Source organism: Hydra viridissima, unplaced genomic scaffold (assembly GCF_058129835.1).
Source record: "Hydra viridissima isolate aposymbiotic clone 2 unplaced genomic scaffold, HvirCarnegie_v1 scaffold_3, whole genome shotgun sequence".
Lineage (NCBI taxonomy): Eukaryota > Metazoa > Cnidaria > Hydrozoa > Anthoathecata > Hydridae > Hydra > Hydra viridissima.
Window position 1 is genome coordinate 3,121,711 of NW_028324302.1, and position 24,504 is coordinate 3,146,214.

The following is a 24,504-nucleotide window of genomic DNA, read 5'->3' on the forward strand; positions in this document are numbered from 1 at the left end:
GTTAAAAATTTAAACTTACTGTACTGTCAATTATTTTATATGTTTATGGTTTCTAATTTTCTTTTATGTTAAATTATTTTATGATTTTCCTGTCGGTTAAATTTGTTAAACAACAACAAAAGTTTTTTTATATCAAGTCTTTAACATAGTTTTAGATGTCTACAACTAGCAAAATAGCATTAAGTCTTGCAATTGCTGGATCGGCTGGTATCATTTATTTTGTACACTGGTCTCAACAAAATGATAGAAAGCGTTTACGTCAAGGTGTGATTCTTGATATAGAGAGACAAGAGAGAAAAAGATTGAATTTAGAAGATCTTAAAGCACAACAGCAGTTAACTGAATCATTGATTAAAAGCAATAGTTGTAAGTGATCTTTTTCTATGCTAAACATATAGGACCCACTTTATTAAAGTTATATACAGTTTTTTCTCTAACATGAACCTGGATGGAATATGGTAACATAGATATTTCTAAATTTATACAAAAGATCTATTTACTTAGTAACTATTGTATGAAAAAATACAAAAAAATCTCTCTCTTTCTTTATACACACATACACAATAAATCAGTTTTTTCATTTTAGTATACATCTTTGTTTGTGATAAAGTTATAACTTGATTACAGAGTTAGAAAAGAATGCAAAAATATTTTTATTACTTAGAACTTTTTAATTTCAAGTTTTCTTGGTTTTTCTTGGTTTGCAAACTTCAAATTTTCTTAATTTTGCTTGTTTTGCAAAAAAAATTTCATTAATTCAGTAAAGTTTTATTAATCATTAAAAATAACTTTAGGAAGTTGTTAAATGATTTAATTTTTCAAGTTTTGATCTTTGATTTTGAGGATTCTTTGGGATCCATGAAAAAGTTGAGAGTTTTTTAAAGTTGAATAATTTATTTTGTCAGCGTCATGAGTTCAACTACTTTACCATTGGCTATTACCACTGGCGTTGCTGCTCTTATGGGAAGTATTGCTGCTTGGAAAATCAAATCTTTATATGCATCACTTGAGAATAGCAAAGAAAAGGAGTTGACAGAAATTGTGCATGATTTAAACATTGAAAATATTGCTGGATTGCTAAAATCAAGTGACTTTAAAATTCGACAATCAGCTGAGCAACTCCTTTTAGATCGAGCTGCTCGGAAATGGACTCTTTCATATATCCTTAAACAATGCATAGTAGATGACATCAAAAAAGTAGTTAAAGCTGTTACAGCTATTCATCTCCTTGTCAAATCATCAGAATATGCAAAAGCAAAACTTATTAAGTTACAAGCCACAGAGATTTTAACAAAAACTATTGAAAATATCTCCAAAAACTTTGATTATACTTATCTAGTGCAGGAGTGTAAAGAAAAATATTTAGTTGAAAAAGTGTTAAATCATTGCGTCGCATCACTTTTTTATTTATTGCTACACACTCCATCTGCTTTAGCTGAATTCAGCAAAGAAAAAACATTCATCAAGGAGATCTTGGTTAATATCTTGGGTGATCATAGCTTCTATATTTCAACAGAAGTTAGAAGATGGTCTACTTATATTTTGCATCAACTAGTACAGCAAGAAGTACCTATTAAAAGCTCCTTGCGACAATGGGGGATCATTAGGAAAGCCACAAGATGCATTATTGTTACTGCTGGTGATATTCTGCAGATACAACTTTGTTTACAAATACTTGTCCAGTATTTGAATGACAGTGCTGAGGAAATGGTTCAAATTTGCAAAGAGATGGCAACATTGGGTATATTATCACACTTAGTTGGTTTGCTCCGCAGCGATGATGACGAAAATGTTGTCCAATTATCTGCCATTTTAATTCATAATTTTTGCTGTTTTGATGTAGATATACTTTATCTAGCGCAGATCCCAGGTTTTGTCAAAATATTATATTCTGTATTAAGTTCTACTGATTATGGAACGCAACATACAATACTTCGCATCTGTAATTACCTTTCAGTAGCAAGCTCAAAATTTCGCAAATCTTTACTTGACTACAAACCTTTGATAAAAAAGTTATCAGTTTTTATGTCTTCCAACAACATTGAAGTGATGCGTGGTAGTCTTATGCTCATTCATGATCTGCTTATGCCAGGTATTAAGGTTGCTAAAGTAATTTATTATGACTTTATTAGTTATATTTTTAAAGGTTTTCTGTGATTTTATTGTAGATAAAAGTTCTATTCAAAAGTTAGTTAAATTAAATCCTGAGATCATCAAATCATTGGTAAAGTTGTCGTTTACTTGTAAAAATGACACAGTTCAACTTATTGCAGAAACACTTGGTTATCTATGCTCTTGTGGTGAGTTTTTAAAAATAGTGAAAGTAAAAAATGTTTTCTCTGACAACACCCCAGGGTATGTTCTTAGAATCACAAGTTATCTAAAATCATTAAACTTGTTTTTCTTTTTAAGAGCCACTTCATTCTTTAATTCTTGAATATGGTGTAGTGAATTCAATTCTCCATTTTGCTAAAAGCAATGATGTTGGTGTGCAATTTTGGGCTTCAGCATTGCTCTTGAATATTTCTATGATATCTGACCAGATGAAAGAAACAATAATTCAAAATGGTGGAATTAGTATTTTACTTGAAATGGCAGTAAGTGTGGATGAAGTTGACCTACCAGATATAGCTACAAATGCCACAAAAACTCTTGTCATCCTAGGATACTTAGGTATACTAAGCTCTAGTTGAGAAAGATCTTTGAAAGGATTATCAAATCTTATTTTTAGGATACTTATGTAATATGATAATTGAAGATATCTAATAATCTTAATTTTTTACAGTTTTATTGTATTAAATAATTTTTTTATTTACAGAATCAACTATAGATGTGAAGCTTACCTGTGGTCTTGAATCCAGCATTATTATTGATGGAAAAGAACATTGCCCAGGTAAACAAGGCATAAACCTGGTTTCGTTGGATTTCATCAATTATAAGTATTCAAAAGGTCAAGTAATTCAACCATCTGAGCTGGAAGTTTATCTTACTGAAAATATGGACACCATAAAAAAGTCAGACTCCTTGTTTATGGTTACACAAGGCGATTGCACTGTCTTAGATTCAGGTAGTAAAAGATATCTGATTTAAATGTTCACTTTAACATTACAGTTCTTATTGCACAATGTGAAGATTTTCTAAAGTTATAAATTGTTTTCATTTGTAGTAGATCAACCTTCAATTGTTTATAAGAAATTCATGAGAAATGAAGATTTCAGTTTTCTCTGCTCACCTGCATGGTGTCTCATTCTCACATCACAACACTGTGAAGTTATTCATGGTGTTGAAAATCTTATAAAGCAGATGTCTCTACCTGTGAGTGAATTGATCAGTGCAATGTTGCAAGAGAACTTTACTATACCTCTCATTGATGTATTGCTTGCTGTTCCACCTAAAACCACTCTTTGCAAAACAGAGGAGTTAAAGCAGCTAGAGATTTTAGCCAGACATTTTTTCCAGAGAAAAGGTAATAATTTTTTTACATACTCATATTTCTATCAACTTTGGTTGTATTATCAACTTTGATTGTATTATCAACTTTGGTTGTATTATCAACTTTGATTGTATTATCAACTTTGGTTGTATTAATTGTAGATCTTATTTAGAATTAAAATTGTGGATTAGAACTTGCTGTTTATCTTTTAGTCATTGTAACATCAACAAGTTTTCTCGGATATTTAAATGAATTGATATGGAATGTTGCAGATTGGAAAGACAATGAATCACATAACCAGACACTGGTAGCTCATTGTAGTGCAGCATTGAAAATTCTACATTTATGTAGCATTGACAAAGAATCTGTCAACAGTCTATTTTCTTGTGGTCTAGTTGATCCTCTTGTTGAATTAATTATGTCATTGATACCAAGATTAATAAATAAGATTCAAAATACAAAACCAATTGAAGAAAAACCTGCTTTATTAAGTCAATTTGATGAAAGCGTAAAAGGCAGTATCAATGAGCAAAAAAATAACACTAACTTAGAAGTTGAGGAGGCAGAAAATCAAAGCTATATTTCTTCTGAAGAAGATACTTTTTCATTGCTGGAAGAAGTTACTTATTCAAATGATGACATTTTCTTACTTGGTAATGAAATAGATTTTAAAAAGCATTCAGTGACATTCTGCTGCGAAAATCAACAAAAAAGTTTATCTCGTTTGCGGGCTGATTCATATATCCTACGCAACCGAACCCTTTCAGTAGATCATTTACATCGTTCTGCTGCTTCAACAGAGCCATCAGTTGTTTTTGATGAAACAGATGAGAATGAACAAACAGTACTCACTAGTCATGGGCGAACATTTTCCATTTCTGCAAGTCATCAACAGATGAGACGTATATCTAGAACACTTAGTGCATCTCTGCAACAAACAAAGTCTGCTGATTTTTTCTCTCAAACTAATGAACCTAATGAAGTTACGAAAGAGCTCACCAAGCAAACTCTCATGATTGTGTACCACATGATAAAAAATTGCAGTGAAGAGATTAGCAAGCGAATTTGCTCTACACATATTTTGTCTCTACTCTACTGTATAGTTGGTTGTTTTAATGGAAACTTTCAAAAGTGTTTTGGGTTGACATTATCATCTTCAATTTTGCATTTGAGTAAAGTACTGGGAAGTGTTTCTGAACTATTAAGTAGAGATTTTTTTATTTAACTTTTATTTCTACTCTTTTTGCATAGTAATTAATTGAGTAAAAGAGTTTTTCATATTTTGTAGATGATTCAAGTGTGTCAATGGAACACTCAGGCTCCCATCACACCAGCATTATCAGTTCTGATGGTCTTCAAATAACCAATGAAAATTGGTTTTTTGAAACAGTTTGCGCAAATCAATATGTCAGTAGGTCATTATACTCAGAGGTTGCTCCACTTGGTTGGTATTATGAAGTAACTGTATTAACTGATGGAATAATGCAAATAGGTCTGGTTTAACTTACTAGAACAAAATGCAACATATTTCTAAAAATATCTGTAGATAAAGGTGTGTAAAGTTTTTCTTTTTAATAGGATGGGCAACTGATAAAAGTATATTCAGTCCTGAGAAAGGCATAGGTGTTGGTGATAATACAGAGTCATGTGGTTTTGATGGTGCACGATGCAAAATTTGGGATGGACCTTCAATAGATTTACTTGTGCCTAATGATTATGGAATGTGAGTTCTTTGTTGTTGAAAATTTTGTTCTTTTTTTTTATTTGTTTTTATAAAATGTTTTAGTCAGTCTTTAAATTGATTCTCTTGACACAGGGAAGTGTATTGGGAAAATATTATAGAAAGCTGTGAAATTACAATTACTGAAGGAGCTGATGCTACAGCTGTAACTTTTTTTTGTCTTGATTTGCAAACATTAAGCGTTGGTATTAAAATGGTCATTGAAAAATATTACAGAAGATATTGTACAATTCTAAGTGAAGTTTGTGACATTTTAACTGTCAAGGTTAAAATATCATGAACTTTACTTGGAACTGATTCTTATGTCTTGAATGATTTAATGAATTCAATTCTTGGATTGATTTTTTTAACTTTTATTTGATTGTTTTTCTCTAAAGAAAACATCTATTTTTTGTGCTTTTTTTTTTTGCAGAAACTTACTCTTTATGATTTTTTCATAGCCTCTAAAATACAATTACTAACTTTTTCATAGCCTCTTTTTCATACAATTACTAACTTTTACTATAATTTGATATTATTTCTATTGCAAGTTATTTTAGGGAAAATAAAGAAAGAGGAGCTTCAACATTTTTTTCAAATTTAGAATTAATCAAACCTAATATTTTAAATTCAGTCCAACTGAACAACTTGACAAGAGTTTTGAATCTTTCAAAAGGCAGCCAAATTTACTTGGTTCAAGACTTTGTTAATATATTTATTGATATATTGAGAAAATGCTAATATATTGAGAATTGTAGGGGTATTCTATAAACCATATGAGTTTTTATATTGCAATTGTATCATAAGTTGTAGCAGATGTGTCATTCAAGTTGTTCTGTTTCATAGTTTCACTAAAACTTAAAAAATAACCTCTCTGTTAATCAGAGTCTGTTTATATAATCTAATCTGAAAGATATGTTCAGAAGTATTTTTAAAAAGGTTATTTTACAGTGAGTGGCAACCAGGGGATGTGGTTAGTGTATTGTTATCATGGGATGGCACTGTTTCATTCTGGATGAATGGCAAAGATATGGGACCTGCATTGAAAAAGCTTGATGCAAACTGCAAATGGTTTCCAGCTATCTCTTTGTCAGCCGGCCAATATTGCACCTTTGCTTTTGCTGAGGAAGATTTTAGGTTCAATCTTTATTTGTTAAACTTTTTTATAATTTTTTGTAAAAAATACTTTTTTAATTTTAACAATAAATCTGAACTGTTTTATCACAATGAAAAACATTTTATTTGAGTGAAATACAGTAAAATACAATTTTTCTGTTTCAGATATTCAAAACCATCTGGCTTTCATTCTGTAGCTGAATTAAAATGCCAAACTAAAAACTATTATAAGCATCCTAAAGTTAATTTGTTATCTACTTATCAACCGTTGCCAGGCATTCATTTTGAAGGTAATTTTTTGTTTGACTTATTTTTGATACAGTTTTTGAATTCATACTATTTGGCAGTAAGCTTTTTGTAGTGTTCCTGTAACAATCATGATAATTCTCCTTGTGTTGGGTTTTTTATTCATAGAAATAAACTCACTTTTGACCAATATGTAGTACAATTGAGCTCGCTATGTAATACTTGAAATCATGTTTAAATAATTTACAGGTACAAGTCAATTGGTTTATTACTTTGAAGTGGAACTTTCAAGTTATATACTATTAAAGGACATCACTATTGGCTATTTAAATCCTGCTAATCAGCCACTTATTTCTTATACAAAGACTTTATCATATTATGGTGGAAACATATTTGGTTGTGGTATTCTTGTACCGAGCATGGAATTAATTGTCACTTGTAATGGAGAAATTGTTTTTAGGGATCCAATTAATTTTGGTTTCTCAGATGAATCTTTTCTAAAACTTTTACCTTTTGTTTCAACAACAAAAGTAAAGTTGAATGTTGGGGACCGTTTGTTTACTTACAAAGAAGCAAACAAATCAATATATAAACAGGGCTTTGCTAATAGTGTTTATGATGTAATGACAGAACTAGAAAGGGTTTAAGATATTTCTTAACATAGTTTGCATTGCATTTTGTTTTATATTTCTTTTATGAAGTGTTTAAGGGATTTTAATTTTATATATCAGAATTATTTTTTCTGGGAAAAAGATTTTTTTTTTTAAATCCTGACTGATGTTTGAAGTGCTTTGATTATTTTTAACTAGCTGATGTTATCAAAAGGAATGTTTTTAAAACAAATTCATCTTTGCTTCTAAGACTTCAGATTGTATATTTACTTATTGTTAGTTTTATTTAAATGATTTTCTTAAACTTTCTTTTTGTGCTTTTAATGCTCTCTTTGGATATCCAACCACTGTTGATAGCAATGTTTTTATTCTCTTCATTATATTAACATAATAGATAAATATTGTGTTAATATAATGTTTTGTTAAAATACAAGAGCAACACAAAAGATATTGTTGATTATTGTTGATTGCTTACACAGAATATCAGGGAATAAAAAGTTTGGTAACTTGCATCAACTGGATTTACAAAAACTAGGTTGGCATATTTATCAATAATATTTTGGCATATAAACAATTTTCCTATCTCATTTTAAACCATTTTTTGTCATTGAGTATTCTGCAAAATATTATTAAGCAAATAATAATTATAAACAGTTCGTAAAATTGTATTTATAAATTGTGATTAAAGTATTTTGCAGAATTTAAACTTTGAAAACAAATTAAATGACATGTTTAAAATATTGTTGGAGCTACATTTGCAACAACCATATTAGCAACAGGTTGATCACTCTTGAATGCTTCTTCAATAGAGACACTGTATATAACTCACAATTTGATTATTTCTTAAAGTTTTATTGTATATTCTTAAAAATTTTTTTTAAAAAATATGCACATGTAAATTAATATTCTGTTGAATTATTTTTTTTTAGTCAGAAAAATGAAGTAAAAAAAATAAAATGAGTCACACGCCAAAAAAGTTGAAAGAAAAAATTGTTTTATATTATGATCTAATATTTCAGGTTTGTAAAAATATTTGTATAAATATTTATGACCAACCATTAATATAATGGGTATTTTCTTTATGTGGTGTTAATTATAATAAAATTTAGCAAATGTAAATGAAATTTTCTTCTCAATACTTTGTTGGGCATGGTTTTTTTCTGTGAGGGAAAAATCTAAACTATTTATATTTTTTACATTTATATTTATATTTTAGACTGGAGACAGCAGTGATGAGTGCAGAACAATATGGGAAGAATTTTTTTTATTGAAGGTAAAAATAAGACATTGATAAACATAAGAATGACAAAGAAAAAATAAATATTAAAAATTATGTGAAATATTTCTTGGCAAAATCCTTGTGAAGTTTCTGATGCTTAACTAGTTTTATGCAATTAGGTTAATGTAATATATTTTGAAGAGAGATTGGATAATCTCAAACCTGAGCAATTAGTGGAATGCAAGGTATAAGAATTAAGTTACTGATTTTTTTAAAAAGGATTTCTGATAATCAATTGTTTTTTCTCTTCATCATCAATGTGTTTATTTTTAAAAAAAAAACCATTGAGTTGTTTTTATATTTTAAAAGGGAAAAATCAATGAGTTGTTTTCAAAATGTGTGGACACATTGAAGGAAGATAACCAGATTAAAGTTGTCAATTCACTTCTGGTATAAAATTGTTTGCAACTTTTCTTGTGTAAATGAGTAAAGCTAAAATAATTCTAGTTCAACTTAATCATGAAAACTGTTAACATTTAATATGCCAATTTCTAATTGGATAGTTTTGTTTTAATAAAAATCTGGTCACAAAAATTTTATTACCAGCTGAACTTTTCTTTAGACGTTATGTACATTAATGAAGTGTGTGTTCAAAAAAAAATTTACTGACTTTGGTTATGATGTGATAAATATTTTGATTGGTTTTGATCAAGCAGAGCAAATCACTCAGGTAACACTGTAGACAATATGTAATAAATATGATATGTAATCCATCAAATGCTTCATGTAAGTGTTTGGTTTTAAAGTTTTATTTTAATTATTATACCAAACATGTAAACTTTTTGGTATGCTACAAAAAATTAAATCACATATGTTTTATTAGTGGTGGTGTTCTTTCAATCGTTCAGTGTTTCTTTTTGTGTTCTATCAGCAAGCTTGTTCTTTCAGTACAAGTTATTCTATCAATACAATACATTACAATACATTACATTACATTACATTACAATACATTACAATACAATACAATACAATACAATACAATACAATACAATATAATACAATAGTAAAATATGAATTAGTTTTCAAGTGAAACCCTTCTGTTAAAAAAAATTAGTTTCAATCCTTTAACAGTAACTGTGCAATGTTATTTTACTTAGAACATTGAGCTTTAGTAAGGTCATAGTTTGTAAACAAATCAAAAAAAAGTGTATTCTAAAAAATTACACATTTGAAAATGTAACATCTTGATGCTTAATGTCCTTTTCTTTCCTTAATGTTCTTTTCTTTCTTTTTTTTTTCCTTTTTTGGAAGGTCTTAGTTGTTAAGAAGAAAATAGTGGAAATAACTCTGATGCAGATGATAAGTTTTGTGGGTCATTTGTAATATGAAGTAAAACTCTAAATGGAAAAAACCTTCTGTGGAGTTGATGTCATCCTCAGCTATAGTGAAATTGTTAAGTATAGAAAAGCTAAATATACAGCAGCAGTTAGCCATAGAGCTGGAATGACTTGTGCTTTACTATGCCAAAGTTCTTGAACTGCTATCACTAAAGGAATTTCACGGTTAACAGAAGATTATGCATCTCTATAGACTATTTCTTTTAAATTGAAAAATTCCAGACACTCAAAAACCAGTAGTAATATTTGATGGTGTATTAGAAAAAGGCTTTTACATTTTATTGCAGGTGTTGATGGTTGTTGTTTTACCAGTATTAGGAAGCATCCATGAGTCCCTTCTATTATATACATACTTTTTAAGATCCAAAATTACTAAGTTCATAAAATGGTTGTAAAGAGTAGCAAAGTAGAGCTGAATGATCTAATGAGCTGAACAAATGCATCCAACTGAACAACAGTGCATCCAACTGGCATTATTAGCTGTTGAATGTGATGCATCACAAACCCTCTTGGTGATAGAAAAAATATGCTTCCTTCTTTGATGGTAGTTAGGTTGAAATGAAAGCGTATGACGTTTGACCTTTCAGTCATAACTTGGTTTCTCTTCTTGTGGTTGGCTTTGAAATAAGCTCTAACCGTCTCCTACCAAATAAAATTGTTACTTTTAAACCATACTATTGACTTTATTGAAAATTAACTTTCTCCAGGCTTCAATAAATTAATCTCTAATAATATGTCTGTCAACTACTGATGAAGATTCAAGAATTTCAGTTTTATGCCAAATTTATGCTTGACTTTTGTAAATCATCATTTCAGGAAGTTAAATAATGGTACAAAATGTTGAGACACCTCAGTATTCCCTATTATCATATGTGAGTGTAATATATATATAAATATACATACATACATACATACATACATACATACATACATACATACATACATACATACATACATACATACATACATACATACATACATACATACATACATACATACATACATACATACATACATACATACATATGTATATGTTGACCACATTAATATTGAAGATTACTTTGCTTTAGAAACTTTTTGAAACCTCCAGTATTTTTCTACTTGGAGATTACTCTGGTAAGTTTAATTATCAAAATATTATAGTTTTAGAAAAACTTTTTGTTTAGTGGTGATAGTGGAAATGTTGACAATGCACAAAATAGGGTTTAGAAACAATTTAAAACTCTGTTTTCATTATTTACAATACTTTTCCTCGTAGTAAGTTTGAAGAATCTAGTGTTGAAAATGTTGCTAATTATTGTAACGGTAGGCTTTCATACTCTTTATTGGCTTATTTTAGTGTTTAAGCTGATGTTTGATATTCTATATAAGTATTTCTAAGTAACAAAATATACATATATAGTTAACATTTTATATGTTAATCATTTAGGCTGTCGATAATGTAAGCTCAAACACAATATTGGAGTATCTGATGATGTGCAATTTGTTTGATACATTAGCTCAGGTTTTTTAACTTTTCCATACATTTACAAAAGAGAGAAGTGGGAGGAGGCAGGAAAGATTTTCCTGAGAGGACAGCTTGTCTTATATTTAATATTGTGTCTTTTTTTGTTTTATGTTTAATATTATGTCTTTTTTGCATAGATACTGTCCAATCCTGTGCTCCGTGAAAGTCATGGTTATGAATCTGTTATCATACTTTGTATTTTGCTTAATTATCGAAAAAATGAGGTAAAATAATTTTTTTTGTTCCTTTTTATACATTATATTTTATGATGGTCAAAAGTGGTCATACATCTCTTTTAAATATCATATCTTAGAAGGTTAGTTGACAGGCATAAAAATGTGAAGTAATTTTTTTCTTTCCTTGCTTTTGTAGTCAGTGAATCCTTACCTAATGAAGCTTTCACTATTAGATGATGAACTTGCACTAAATGTGAGTATAAATTTGCACAAATAAAATTGTAAATAAATGTATAGAAAGTTTGTATTTAAATTTGTGTTTTAAAAATGTTTTGATTTTTTTTATTTTTGTTTTTGTAGGGTCTTGGTTTAGTAATCTCAAACATACTTTCCACAAGTAACAGGTTCTGGTTTTAACATGTGATCACTAAAATTGTCTTGAAAAGGACACACTTTCCTAATTTTTTTTTTTACCTCAGTCTTAAAGGCTTGCACAAAGTTATAGTAATCATAAAGAAATTATTTCTTCGTTAATTTTTTTAATTTTTTTTTTTTTTTTTCTAATAAAAGAAAATAAAACTAAGCATAAAAGATAATCAAATTTTTGTGCTTATTTTGTAATATTATGCCATTGTAATATCATGTCATGTAATATATTTTTTTTTTTTTCTAATATTTTAAAAATTATTTTTCATAAAAAATAATTTGAATTATGAAATTTAAAATAGCAAAAATTGCTTTAAATATTGTTTTTTATACTGGGTTTTTTTTTTTTTTCTAAAAATAGAAATTATTATCTTCTAAAGTCTAAAGAGCTGGTAGTTACCAGCAGTTTATTGAGTTCTTTGACAACCTTTGTAAGTATTTTTTGTTAAGATATATTCTTAAAATGGTTTACAATCTTTTTATGAAATTGTTTGTAATATTGTTAAGAAAACTTAACAAAGTGATAGAATTCTTCAAATAAAGTTCTGTAATTTATATTATTTTTTTTTAAATTAATTTTTAAAAAAATATTACTTCAGGTGGGTAGTATGTTTGTTTCAAATGAAGATGAACTTCCTTGCGTAAGGTAACATTTGTTTCAGCTTGATTAACAATTTTTTTTTTTTTTTTTTTTAGCAAACACTGATATTGTTAATGATATTACTTTTAATAGTATTTTTATTGTTGCTTTTTTGCTACTGCTATTACCTGTAGTTTTTAAATACGTTTATTGTTGTAGCACTTACTATATATATATATATATATATATATATATATATATATATATATATATATATATATATCGGTGTATAAATTGAAACTTTAAACCATCAGAAAGGGTCAAAAAAATGAACAATCTGCACTTTTAAATCAACTCAACTTACACATCCCATTGGCTTAAAAAACCAACTTTCTTTTTTAATTTTTTGTAACACATGATTAAAATTTTTAAAATTTAAACTAAAAAATAAAAACTTTTACATGATTAATTTACTTTTACTTAGTAATATTTAATTATTTCTCTGGTAAAATACATAAGTTCAATTACAATTTATTTGCCATATTCAAAAGAGCTTTGAAATCAGTTATAATACATTAAACTACCCTTTCCAGTTAAAAATAGGAGATCGATTTATACACCAGGTCAATATACTGTTACATGTTAGTATATACAGCATATGAAGCTTTTAACTAATTGTTTTTGATGAATTTGTTTTGATTGTTTTAGTTCAGAAAATGATGTTGTTTTGTTGGCTTTATATGAAGCTGTCCTTACCAATAGGAGTTTCTTTACTGTTCTCAGCCATGTAATGGTGAGTAATACAAAATTATTCAAGTTGAGATTATTTTTGTTAAATCCTTAAACCAATTTCATCTCCAATTAGCTACTCTATCTTTACAATCACCAATAAAGTATCATAGTGCCTAGCAGAATTCTGCTGCCTTAAAACTTGAATCAAAAGTTTTAGTCCAACATAATGCTAAAATAATAATGCAGGAAAACATTTGTATGGATAATGTGATTTTTTATCTATCACATTCCCATACAAATAATCTTAACTACTTTATTTTTACAGACTCATGAAAAAGACAGGAAGTTTAAAGATGAGAGCCTTTTGATTGAAAGATCAGTTCCAGGTTTTTCACCTACTTTATTCTGCTACATTTATTTTTAAAAAAATTAATTTTTTTTTATGGTTTATAAACACTTTTTATCAAAATTTGTTCAGTTCCTGAGGATAAACTATCTGATGATCAATCACGTTCCATTGATGAAGAGCAGTCAAGGAACTTGATGGCCACTCTTTTGCGGTATTCCTCTATTGCTATACAGGACACAAAAAGTATTATTTTATTTGCATTTAAAAATTAAGATTTATGTTAAGGTTTTTTTTTTTCAATTGTCCTTACAGCAACTGACTTTTTTTTTCTTTTTTGGGTACAAGCTTTTTTCCAAATCAATATCATTACCAAAGTTAAAATTTATTTAGTTTGATTTTTTTACAGCGGAACATGGCAGCAATACAGCAAGATTGTGTCTAAGTATACTTTGTTGTATTACTGAGGTAGATTTTCAACTTTAACAAATTTGTTTGCTTAAAATTGTTGTGTGGTGTATTATTATTCAAAAAGTTATTATTTTATAGTTTTTTAATTTTACATACTTGTTATATACTTGTTTACAAACAAAAATTTCTTTTAAATAAGGACCAATATGCTAATTCATTTCTACATGATGCAAATATGACTTTCTCTGTGCCTATTTATAAATTAGTAAGTCGATTAATATCTTTTTAATTATAATGATTGATGGTGATCATGACAAATATGATCACGATGATGATTAGTGATGATCATAATGATAGTCATGATTATGATAAATCATCATTGTGAAGTTGATCAATCATCATCATCATCATCATCAATCATCAAGATAACTTTGATCGTGACCACGATCAAGATAAAAACAATGACAATCATGATAATTTTATGCTTAATTATTTTCTAGAACCTTTATCATAGAAAAGTGGGTCTAGAAGTGCCTTTACAAAGACCTTTAGCTTGTGTTTTGCTTGGTAAGTTGTTTTTTCAGGTTTGTAATTGCTTTTGAGCGGTAGAATAGCGGTAAAAATATTTTTGTTTTAAAAAAATTCTATTTTTAGATCTAATGGTGGAATTTACTGTTACACATATGATGAAGCGCTTTCCTATCTTTTTGTACCAGTAAGCAATCCTATTGCAAGTTTGTTTTTTGTTTTTTTTTCTTGTAATAGCTTTTTTTTTTATTACCAAATCTTGTTTGTGGAGTATATTTTGATGTTTGATTTGGAAAATATTTCCATAGTATTTTAATGTTAAAGTTTAAAAAAAAATTTAAAACTTTAGTTTTATGCTAAAAGCTTTTAAAGTATAACCCAATTTTATGTAAAAAAATTCTTTAATCAATTTGAAATGTGAAAAAGCAAGAGTTAATGTTTTAGGAAGTGTGTGGGCATTATTCATCGTTGTCTGTGTTACCAAAAGAAATGTCGCATACGTCTGCAGTATTCCTGGAAAAATGTTTGGACATCTCTTATACATCTATTGAAATTTATCGTTTCCTCTGAATCGTTTCTTATTCCAAAATATGATATTTTTGATCTCTGTATACAAGTAAACTGCAATAATTTTGTTGGATCTACTGATTGTATTAGACCATTTCTGATTTAGCTTTTATTCTTAGATTAAGTACTAAAAATGAGATGTTTTCAAGAAATCATTTTAAACTAAGAATGTATTTTTTCTTCAATTTTTCTTTTTGTAAAAAGGTTTCTCAATTTTTTTTTTTTTAACGTTAAGGTTATAAACATCTTCAACTTATTTATAACATACGGCGATACTTTCCTTCCGACGCCGACAGCGTATGACGACCTTTACTATGAAATCATACGAGTTCACCAAATATTTGATAATCTATATACTATGGGTATGCATTTATTTCCAAAAAAAACTATTGTTCAATTGTTAGATAAGTTTCCATTTGAAACAATTTAACATACGGGCGACCATTTTCCTTTTTTTACATTGGATTTGGTTCCTACCTGAATGTTAAAGTTGCTAAAAATATTTCATTGAATGTTTTTTTGTTTTATGATCAAAATTAGAGCAATTCGATTTGTTAAGATATTTTGTTGCTGTTGTTAATTAGGTAATTGTATTAATTGAAAAGGGTTGGTGTTTTGTTTGCTTAACTATTTATTACTTAAGAACTCTATTATACTTTTTAGCCTTACGTTACGTTTCAAATGAAAGTGAACTCAAAGCACCTGCCAGCAAACTGACGAGTTGCTTGGTTAACGTAAGGTAACATCTTAAATTGCTAAAAATAAAGGTGGAATGCAAGAACCGAAGTTAGGTCAAGTTCGACTTTGTAAAGTCAGACTTGAAAAATTGGCTTGAGTGAATGCTTAAGCAAGACTTGAAAATTTCAAGTTCGTGCTTGAGTAAGTCGAACTTGAAAAATAATCAAGGCGTTGAATTTAGGGCTTTTAACGGAAAATGCACTTAGCAATCAATAACTGCAATTGATTTTTTTTTTACGGGAAAAACCTTTTGCTGAAACAAATTTACATAACAATATTTGTTTAATATACGATTAAGTAAAAAGTCAATAGCATAGTAAGAAAAAAATAGTCTTGCTATGATAAATAAAAAGTCAATAGCATAGTAAGAAAAAAATAGTCTTGCTATGTACTTTTCATTATGAAAATAAATTCATTTTGGCACTTTCAGTTTCAAATCCTAAGTTGTAGGTAACCAACAGTTGCTCATATATATTACTTTAGTGATCAAGATGAGATCTCTTGATTTCTCCATTTTAACAGATTCCATTCGAATTAAAATAGATAGAAACGTTCTAGAAAATAAAGAATCCTATTTTGACACCTTTTGTGGATGATGTTATACTACAATCTATTTCTATTTATCCTTTTTCTGATATTTTAATGAAAAAAAGGTTTTAATGAAATATTTTAATGAAAAAAAGGTTGTTTTTTTTACAAATACTGAGAAAGCTACGTTAAACAAAATTGGTTTTCTCAATGCTACTATATATATAATATATATATATGGGGACAGGTCTTCTGAAATTATTGAGCCACTTATAGAAACAGAAAAGAAAACTTTCACGAAACCATTGATAGCATCTTGTTCATTAACATGAAAAAGAACAAATTTTAATGTTAAACAGAAAATATCTTTAAGTAACAAAAATGCAAAAAAGCAATACAATCAAATTCATGATCTTGATGAAGAACTAATGCAAAAACTAATAGAAATAGCTAATATAAAAATAAACTTACTCCAGCAAAAGCAATAATACAAACAAAATGAACATGAAATTAAAATGGAAATTTATCTAAAAAAATTGTCACAGTTATATGTTTAAAAAAAAAAACAGAAACACAACAGAATTATTCTATTTGAGGATGATTATTTTCAAACAATATCAAATCTAGTTTTTTGTCTTTTTTTTTCGGAATGTTTTAATTTATTATTTTATTTTTTAGTAAAAAATTTTTGATATATAATTCTAATTTGAAATGTAAAATGATTTGAAATGCCACTATTTGTGCTGCTCTCACAAAAGAAGGAAGTTCCTTTCTTTGACTGCATTCTAAGATGATAAGTAGACTCTTTGGGACAACCAACAACTGTTGCACCTGGCTGGACCAAGATTAACTATCCCAAAAGAGGGCTAAATTGGACCCTCACCTGCACATTCTTTTCTTGTGTGTTTAGAAAGACAGACTTGGAGTTTTTTAACATTATGTAACAGGAAGCAGACCTACAATGTAATGAAAAATTGAAATAATATGCAGTATACACATTTGAAAACGTTGTTTTTGTTATAAGACTATCTATAATCAGACACAAAAGAGATTTTTTTAAAAAAATTGGTCCACAATTTGATTTGTTTCTCCAAAAATATCTCTTATGAATGCTTCAGCGTCATCCTCTTTATTGCTATTTTGTATTTCATTGCCTTCCCAATGATCATTTCGTAGAAGGGCAATGTTGTGAAGCACAAAACAGGATATTATTATGGCTATGGGATTTTGTACTTTTGTTCATAAGGGAATGTTAAAACAAGGAAATCGTTTTTTTAATATACCAAAACAACATTCAACTGACATGTGCATACTTTTCAAGCTGTAATTGTATTGGATTTCACTTTCATTTTTTGGGTTAGGATAAGGTATTATTAAATATTGTTTACAAGGATAGCCAGAATCACTAAAACTTGTTTAGTAGATGAGTTAGCAAGAACTCATGAATCCTGAACACTTCCAGGCCATTTAACACAAGCAGATAACATTTCTTTTGAAGCACCTGCAATGACCTAGCAATTCAAAGAGAAAAAATCACTATCTGTCTTGATATATTTCTGTGTTTTCTCCACCAGGATTTATTATAAGAATATGTGTTCCATCAATTGTTCCTATACATCCCGGGAATCTTTGAATTTGTAAAAACTAAACAATGGTTGATAAATATAAATATTTTCTTTATCAAAGAAAATTTTAAAGTTTGTAGGAAATAGCAAAATGCGCATTTCTATGAAAACTTAGAATCACCTTTGCTGAATTATCAAAGAATCAGCTTCTGTTGGAAACTTAATGTACTGATATCTTTTGTTGGCGATTTGAATTGAAATGTTTTTAACTACTCGACCAACAGTTTAACTTTCTGATTAACTTTCAACTCCAAATTCCTCCTATTAACCCTCTAAAAGAGTATACTTAATTAGATCAGATCAAACAAATTTAAACATAAAGTTCTTTATTTATTGTTACTTGAGTATATGATTATTTTATTTGTTGTTATAATACGATGTTATTTAAAAACATAATATAAAATCTACAATAAAGAGGTCCATTGTCTGATACCATTTCTTGAATATCTACACACTTGGAATGAACCAGTAGCATAAAACCGAAATGCAATAGCCAGTTGTTGTACAGATGAAAGGGGCACCCTTGATTGTTTACATTCTTGTTAATAATGTCATTAACTAATATTAAAAAGGTTTCTTTTGAAAATCTGTATCGCCTTTTACATTCTATATTGTATTAGGCTTTAAAAGGATTGGCTCTGTCTATAATAAATCTTGGTATGTGATTTGGTATATTTTTTCTTCTAAAATGCAGCTCATACCGATTCATTTTTGAACATTTTAAAACAAGTTTTATTTCATATTATTATAACTACTTCTTCTCATAAACTCTCTTTAACTCCTTTTACACGTATCATTTCTTTGTATAACTGGAACTGTTTATTACTAAATAGAATTCATTTTTATACTATATCACATAAATGTCCCTTAATTAACGGCCTTGTGGAATTGCCATATTAGAATAAAATTAGGCAACAAAGTTGTTTGTTATTTTAGAAGTGTAAGATTATTACTTGTTAGGATTTTATAATTTGCTATTTTTTATATATGCTACGATGTTCGACATTTCAAAATGCTAATATGCATTTCTAATGGCATAATTATATATAAGATGTTGGATCATTAGATACGACTTAAAGCATGTTTTAAGAAGCGCACGTTTTCACAATAATGTTAATCAGTTTTCTGTAATGAATTGATTGACAAATATACTTTTATAATGTAACCTTCTAAATTAATTACGTCAATATACCTAAGTAGCCACTCTTACTTGGTAAAAACGCATTTTTATATTTGCAAAGGTTTTGTAAGGTTTTGTACGCATCAGCAAAATGATAATGGTGGTTTTTTTTGTTTGTTTGTTTTGTTTTTTTTTCAAGTTTGGTTTCAAGATTGGTCTGAACCAGGCTTGAAAAAATGACTTGAAATTACAAAAACTCTCGTTTTTTCATTCGGAAAGAATTTTTGCTTTCTCAAGTCTGAATCGAGTTGAAGTTCGCTTTATGCATTCGCTCAAGTCGCACTTTAGGTTTGAAGTTCGACTTCAAATTTGAAGTTCGGTTCTTGCATTCCACCCTAAACCAGTTTTTAAGTGACAAGAAAAATTCCTCTGACGTTAACTATTTTTTTGCGTCTATTTCAGGGCAATTATTCATCACTTTTCTCCTAAGATTAACTCATGGTCACAAAAGCACAATAAATTTTCTTTATCAGAGGAAGAGGTATAGATTGTGCTTATTGAAAATCTTTATCGTGCTCTTTAAAAAGAATTTTTTCTAATGTATCAAAATGCTCGCATGCGTATGAATATATATTCACACATGCGTATATGAATATATATTCATGAATATATATTCACACAAATGTGTATTTTTGCTTGTTCTTTTGTATTGTGTATATCTGTTTAACATCGTTATAAATCTATATAAAAGGTATTGACAATCCTGAGAGAAAATTACGATACACTCACTCTAAAATTGATGGAAGGATTGGATAGCTACGTGAAGCGAATTGCTGCCAATGAAATTTCATTTTTTACACAAATGGTATGTTTTGTTTTTTTGTTTGTTTTTTTTTAAACATTTGTCATTTTTTAATAATTGCAAGTTGTCGTTTACTTATGTTGATTTTGACAAAAAAACTCTTTAATAGGTTCGAAGTATAACCAATCGGGTGCGTAATAAAATCAACATTTCAAACCTGGAACAAAGAAGTGTTTTACAGGAGTTCTCGTCTATTAAATAAGCAACAAACAGTTGCAAACGCTGCTACTACGGGACGCGTTACTTGAATATGAATGAGAAAAACGATCGTTACCTAATAAAAAAAGGCGACTCCTTAGAGCAACTTTGTAACGTTTGCTTCGTTTTCTTGGAGATAAATATTCTCAAGAAGTTTCACTGAATTTGGTGCTGCATAATGGGTATAATGAACAAATGCCTTAATCTAGGTTTGTGATTAAAAAAAAACCGCTATATGTCCTCTGGTAAATTTGCATTTTTTAAACTAATAACATCTTCTTTAGCTCGACTTGTTTTCTCAGATACTCCGAGACTTTTTTTTGCCGATTATAAAAAAAAGTTTATACCAGTGATTCCCAACCTTTTTTGTGTCATGTCCCATCCCAAGCCTTTCTAAAACTCCTATGCCCCCATAATGTAATATGTACATAATTGTTGATATTAAAAATTGAATTGCTCACTTAACAAAGAGAGAGTCCCAATGGTTAATTTAAAACTTTTACCTCTCTATACGCCCCCCACCTTGGGAATGACTGGTCTATATGCAATCTTGAAAAAGTTTCCAGGGAGATGATATTATCTTATGTTAAAGATAAATGATGGATTTAAATATAAAAACAATTTTCTCTCGCTTTCCTATTATTTCATGAAAACAATGAAATGAAATACTTAACTTTTTTATCTTCTCGTTTTTATTCTTTTTGCATTTATAACGTAGTTTATTCCGTAGCTTTGATATTAAAATGAAATATCGCGAATTTGAATATATTCATGCATTTGATTTTTTTAATTAAAAATTTCTTATTGATAATGAAAATTCGATTAGTAGCATTTATTTTTTTACATGGTAGCTTTGGGAAGCCATATTGCACAACAACCACGCATTTATCTTAGATTAATATGGAAAATTATAATATTTTAAAGTAAAAAAAAGATAAATTTTAACAAAATATCTACATTAGAGATCTAAATGCTTTATATATAAAAAATGAATCACCAAATTTGTAGCAAGAAACATTTATGGAACAGAACAGCAAAAAAATGAAACAGAAACAATTCAACAGCATTGCAACAACAACATAACAATATTTTTTACTCAAAACGTTTAAGAGGTACTTTTTTAGTAGCTCCAGTATCTAGAAAATTTTTCATCTTTGGATGATGTGAAAATCGCTAATGATAGGATCAGACGAACACATCAGTCGCCTTAACAAGTCTTCATTTGTTTTGGAACCGAAGCATTTTCTTGAAAAAGACTTACGGAACTTCTTAAAGTCCTCCTTACTGAGCATGCCAATTGGTTAATCCATTCGATCCACAACTTGCTACTCATGAATAAGAACTCGGTGCAGGCTCTGTGGCATCTGGTTGTATGAATACTGATTCACATTTCGTTCAGCTGTTTGGATGCAGAAGTTTTTAAATCGGGATGAATTAATAAAATATTTTGATGATAATGTGCACAAGATAATATGCAATACCTTCATGACGCTGACATCAGCATCATGAAGATATTGCATGTTGGAAAATTGCAACAATCTTCTCTGCATTTTGAAAGATCTGTCGAGTAGTATTTCGATTGCTCGTCGTCGAGTTGTATTTGTATTGGATTGAAGATTCTGAACCACCAGACCAAGGCAAATAATTAAAAGCTTAAATCAATTGTGAAATTTCTTTTGAATGGATTTATATCTTGATACTTTTTTTTTTCTCCTGATGGTTTCCTAAAGTTCACTTTTTTTTGTCATTAACTTTTAGCTTGTTTTGAGTAGTCTAAAAAGGCTGAGGTGATTTAGCTGTAGTGGGTAGTGCTATGGCAACCAAAAAAATCTTCTTTTTACTATTACTATATCCAGATAACTGCAAAGGCATAAGCAAAAGAGAAATACATTGGCTTCATCTGCAAAACTTCTGTTTTCTCTCTCCGTTGTTATTTAAGTATAAAGGTTTTGACTAGTTGATCCATCAAAGCCAACTTTGTACCATTCGTCACAAGTGTCATTATTTGAAGATTTTCTAAGAGTCTTCTAAGCATTCTATCAAATTTAGCGCTGTGGGCTTGATCAATGCTTGTATGTTGACTTCTGCAGCATAGTCAGCAACAGTCCATAAGTTCTGTTCTGGAAGACAAAGTTCTTTTGCTTTCCGCACATTTTTAAAAGCTGGATATAAATTACAGCCTTTTCTTTCAGCATTGTTTCATAAACGCTGATAATCAGACTTGCTCATATTACAATCTGATACGAGTACTAAGGCTTTATTAAGGTTATATTTTTAGCATGTTCATATGGTTGAATTTTTAAAAAATTTCTAACTTTCTTAGCATCTTTTCTTCTTTCTTGTTTCCAAAGTTTGCTACTGCAAGCATACAACAACTCATTTGAAGAACTTGCTAATGAAAGTTTTGCCACTTTCCGCTTCTTAGATTTTTTAATGATTCCTCGAATGAATTATCATGTCTGCGGAGAAATAATTTTGGTGTAGTTTTTGTATTGGATAAGAAAAAATGTTTGTTGGGGAACAATAAAAGTATTTACACAGCCAGGCTAAGCTTTTCTCCATAAACTTATCATTATTTAATTGTTTGATAGCAATTTTTTATTACTGCTACTATTGAAATTTATATAACAAACGTTTTTATTAAAAATCCCTCATTATCATTATCCCTTTCATTATCAACATTGCTGCGTCCCTGACTGTAGAGGTAATTACCCAGTTTCAATCAACCAGCCATATAAGAAAGTTATTGGCTGTAAGTTTCTGTCTAATCCAAAGATTATTCACTTGGATTTGTTGAACATTTCATTTCTTCATTTGTTATTTGTGTTGATACGATAAAACAAGGCAAACATTCAGTTCTATATGTAAACAAAACACAACCAGAATGAACACTATATGCTTACCCAACATTAATTCCTATTGGAAGAAGATAAACCAGTAAAGAAGCGTTGTTTTCCACTCTGATGGATTTAAGACAGCAAAAGATAAGTGCTTGAATCAAAAGTGATTGAATCTTTATACAAAGAATTGGGTATCAAGTTTACATCTAAAGTACATGCTGTGGTAAATCATATTCCTCGATATCTTAAGTTGTTAGGTGATGGTCTACGCAGCCCTGCGAAACTGTAAATAAACTAGTAATGGTCTAAGCAGGCCAGCAAAACTGTTCATAATGATTTTGGTTATCGTTGTGTAAAAACCCAATAGGTATAAAAGATGCATAAACCACAAAGATTATGATGATTTGTTCCTTAAATGTGTTATGATGTACAATTTCAGGCATAAATAATTTCAAGTTGTTATATTGTTAAACAGTCAATGAGTGCAATAATCAAATGAAATAATAAAAATTTTAATGATCTAAAGATAAGTTAACATAAAAAAGGATATTTTAGTTTACTTGCTGTCCTAGAGTTCAATAGTTTTTTTTATCAACACTAAATATGTCAGACTTTGTTCTGTCCTTTTTAAAATTTGTTTCATTAAAAATCACGTTAAAATTGTAATATCTTTTTTCGTTTTTAATTTTTCAATACATACTGCTTTTTGTATTCGTATGTATCCAAGCTAATTTTTTTAATTTTGCAAGTACTTAGATGTACAATAGTATAAAAGTTATCACCAATTTTCAATGGAATATAATCTATCCACATTTTTTTTTTTGTGTCTTAATTTTTTTCAGATCGTATGCCGTCTTTTTTTAAAAGTCCAGTTATTTGAAGAATGACGGGATCTTAAGCAAGAAGAAAGAAATTCTTGTTTATGGTGAAGAGTTTTTTAAATGAAAACAAAAGTTGGTTAGAAGGGTGCAAATAAAGAATTTAAAATAAGTATATATCACCTCTGTCCTTTTTCGTCATCTGGAGGAATTTTGAAGACTCATAACCAAAAAACGTAGGGTTTGAAGGCTTAGCGAAATAGCGAACTGCCACTGAGTTGGCAATTTAAAACTGAGCTTAGCGACCTTAAAACCAAAAAACGTAGGAGGGAAGACCAAGACTCAGAGAAATAGAAAACTCACCACAGCTACTGAAGTAGCAAATTATTTGTTTGGTAACAAAAACCTTGCTTCTTTGATTAGAAAGAGTTCCGAATCATCAAAAAAAAAACGAATTCAGGTAACGTTATTTGTTGAGGCAGGTGATTGAACCGTAAAGGGGCATCAGCTTATTACGTCGATTCTAAATGTACTAGTCATATTTATGAACAGACTAGAGAGTGGTTATTAAAGGCAGAACATCAAGAGTTTTCATCTTACCATAATCTATGCAATTACCTTATTATTATTACCTTCGTATGCAAGTCAAAAATGTTGTTACCCTTCGGATGGGCATAATTTTTTATTACAGAAACACGTTCCGAAAAAAAATTTTTATGGATTTTTTTAGTTTAAAAAAGTTATTTGTTTAATTTCTTTT

General features: G+C 28.9%; 2 protein-coding genes across 3 annotated transcripts; both read left to right on the plus strand.

The window, feature by feature from the left end:
• Nucleotides 1–147: 147 nt before the first annotated feature.
• LOC145202011 (uncharacterized) lies at nucleotides 148–7,432 on the plus strand. The gene is made up of 12 exons (XM_090082436.1): nucleotides 148–366; nucleotides 906–2,092; nucleotides 2,169–2,300; nucleotides 2,413–2,673; nucleotides 2,819–3,067; nucleotides 3,167–3,466; nucleotides 3,646–4,638; nucleotides 4,722–4,925; nucleotides 5,012–5,156; nucleotides 6,105–6,290; nucleotides 6,435–6,559; nucleotides 6,765–7,432. The coding sequence occupies exons 2-12, from the start codon at nucleotides 910–912 to the stop codon at nucleotides 7,160–7,162; spliced, it is 4,176 nt and encodes a 1,391-aa protein (XP_089938562.1). The 5' UTR covers nucleotides 148–366; nucleotides 906–909; the 3' UTR covers nucleotides 7,163–7,432.
• An 86-nt stretch (nucleotides 7,433–7,518) lies between these two features.
• Nucleotides 7,519–20,369, plus strand: LOC145180361 (armadillo-like helical domain-containing protein 3). Of its 2 annotated transcripts, none has more exons than XR_016450899.1 (27): nucleotides 7,519–7,661; nucleotides 8,056–8,145; nucleotides 8,343–8,399; nucleotides 8,525–8,590; nucleotides 8,715–8,795; nucleotides 8,968–9,075; nucleotides 10,813–10,858; nucleotides 11,001–11,047; nucleotides 11,172–11,246; nucleotides 11,387–11,473; nucleotides 11,622–11,678; nucleotides 11,786–11,829; nucleotides 12,213–12,282; nucleotides 12,451–12,497; nucleotides 13,140–13,224; nucleotides 13,489–13,549; nucleotides 13,642–13,755; nucleotides 13,903–13,977; nucleotides 14,120–14,185; nucleotides 14,421–14,487; nucleotides 14,575–14,635; nucleotides 14,893–15,064; nucleotides 15,251–15,377; nucleotides 15,679–15,754; nucleotides 19,489–19,567; nucleotides 19,778–19,891; nucleotides 19,998–20,369. XR_016450899.1 is itself a non-coding variant. In XM_090082437.1 (27 exons), exons 2-27 carry the CDS (start codon nucleotides 8,083–8,085, stop codon nucleotides 20,088–20,090), a joined length of 2,022 nt encoding a protein of 673 aa, XP_089938563.1. In that variant the 5' UTR covers nucleotides 7,519–7,661; nucleotides 8,056–8,082; the 3' UTR covers nucleotides 20,091–20,369. The 2 variants fall into 2 exon arrangements, 1 of the variants encoding a protein (XP_089938563.1); XM_090082437.1 differs by having other exon boundaries at nucleotides 13,919–13,977.
• The last annotated feature ends 4,135 nt before the right edge of the window (nucleotides 20,370–24,504 follow it).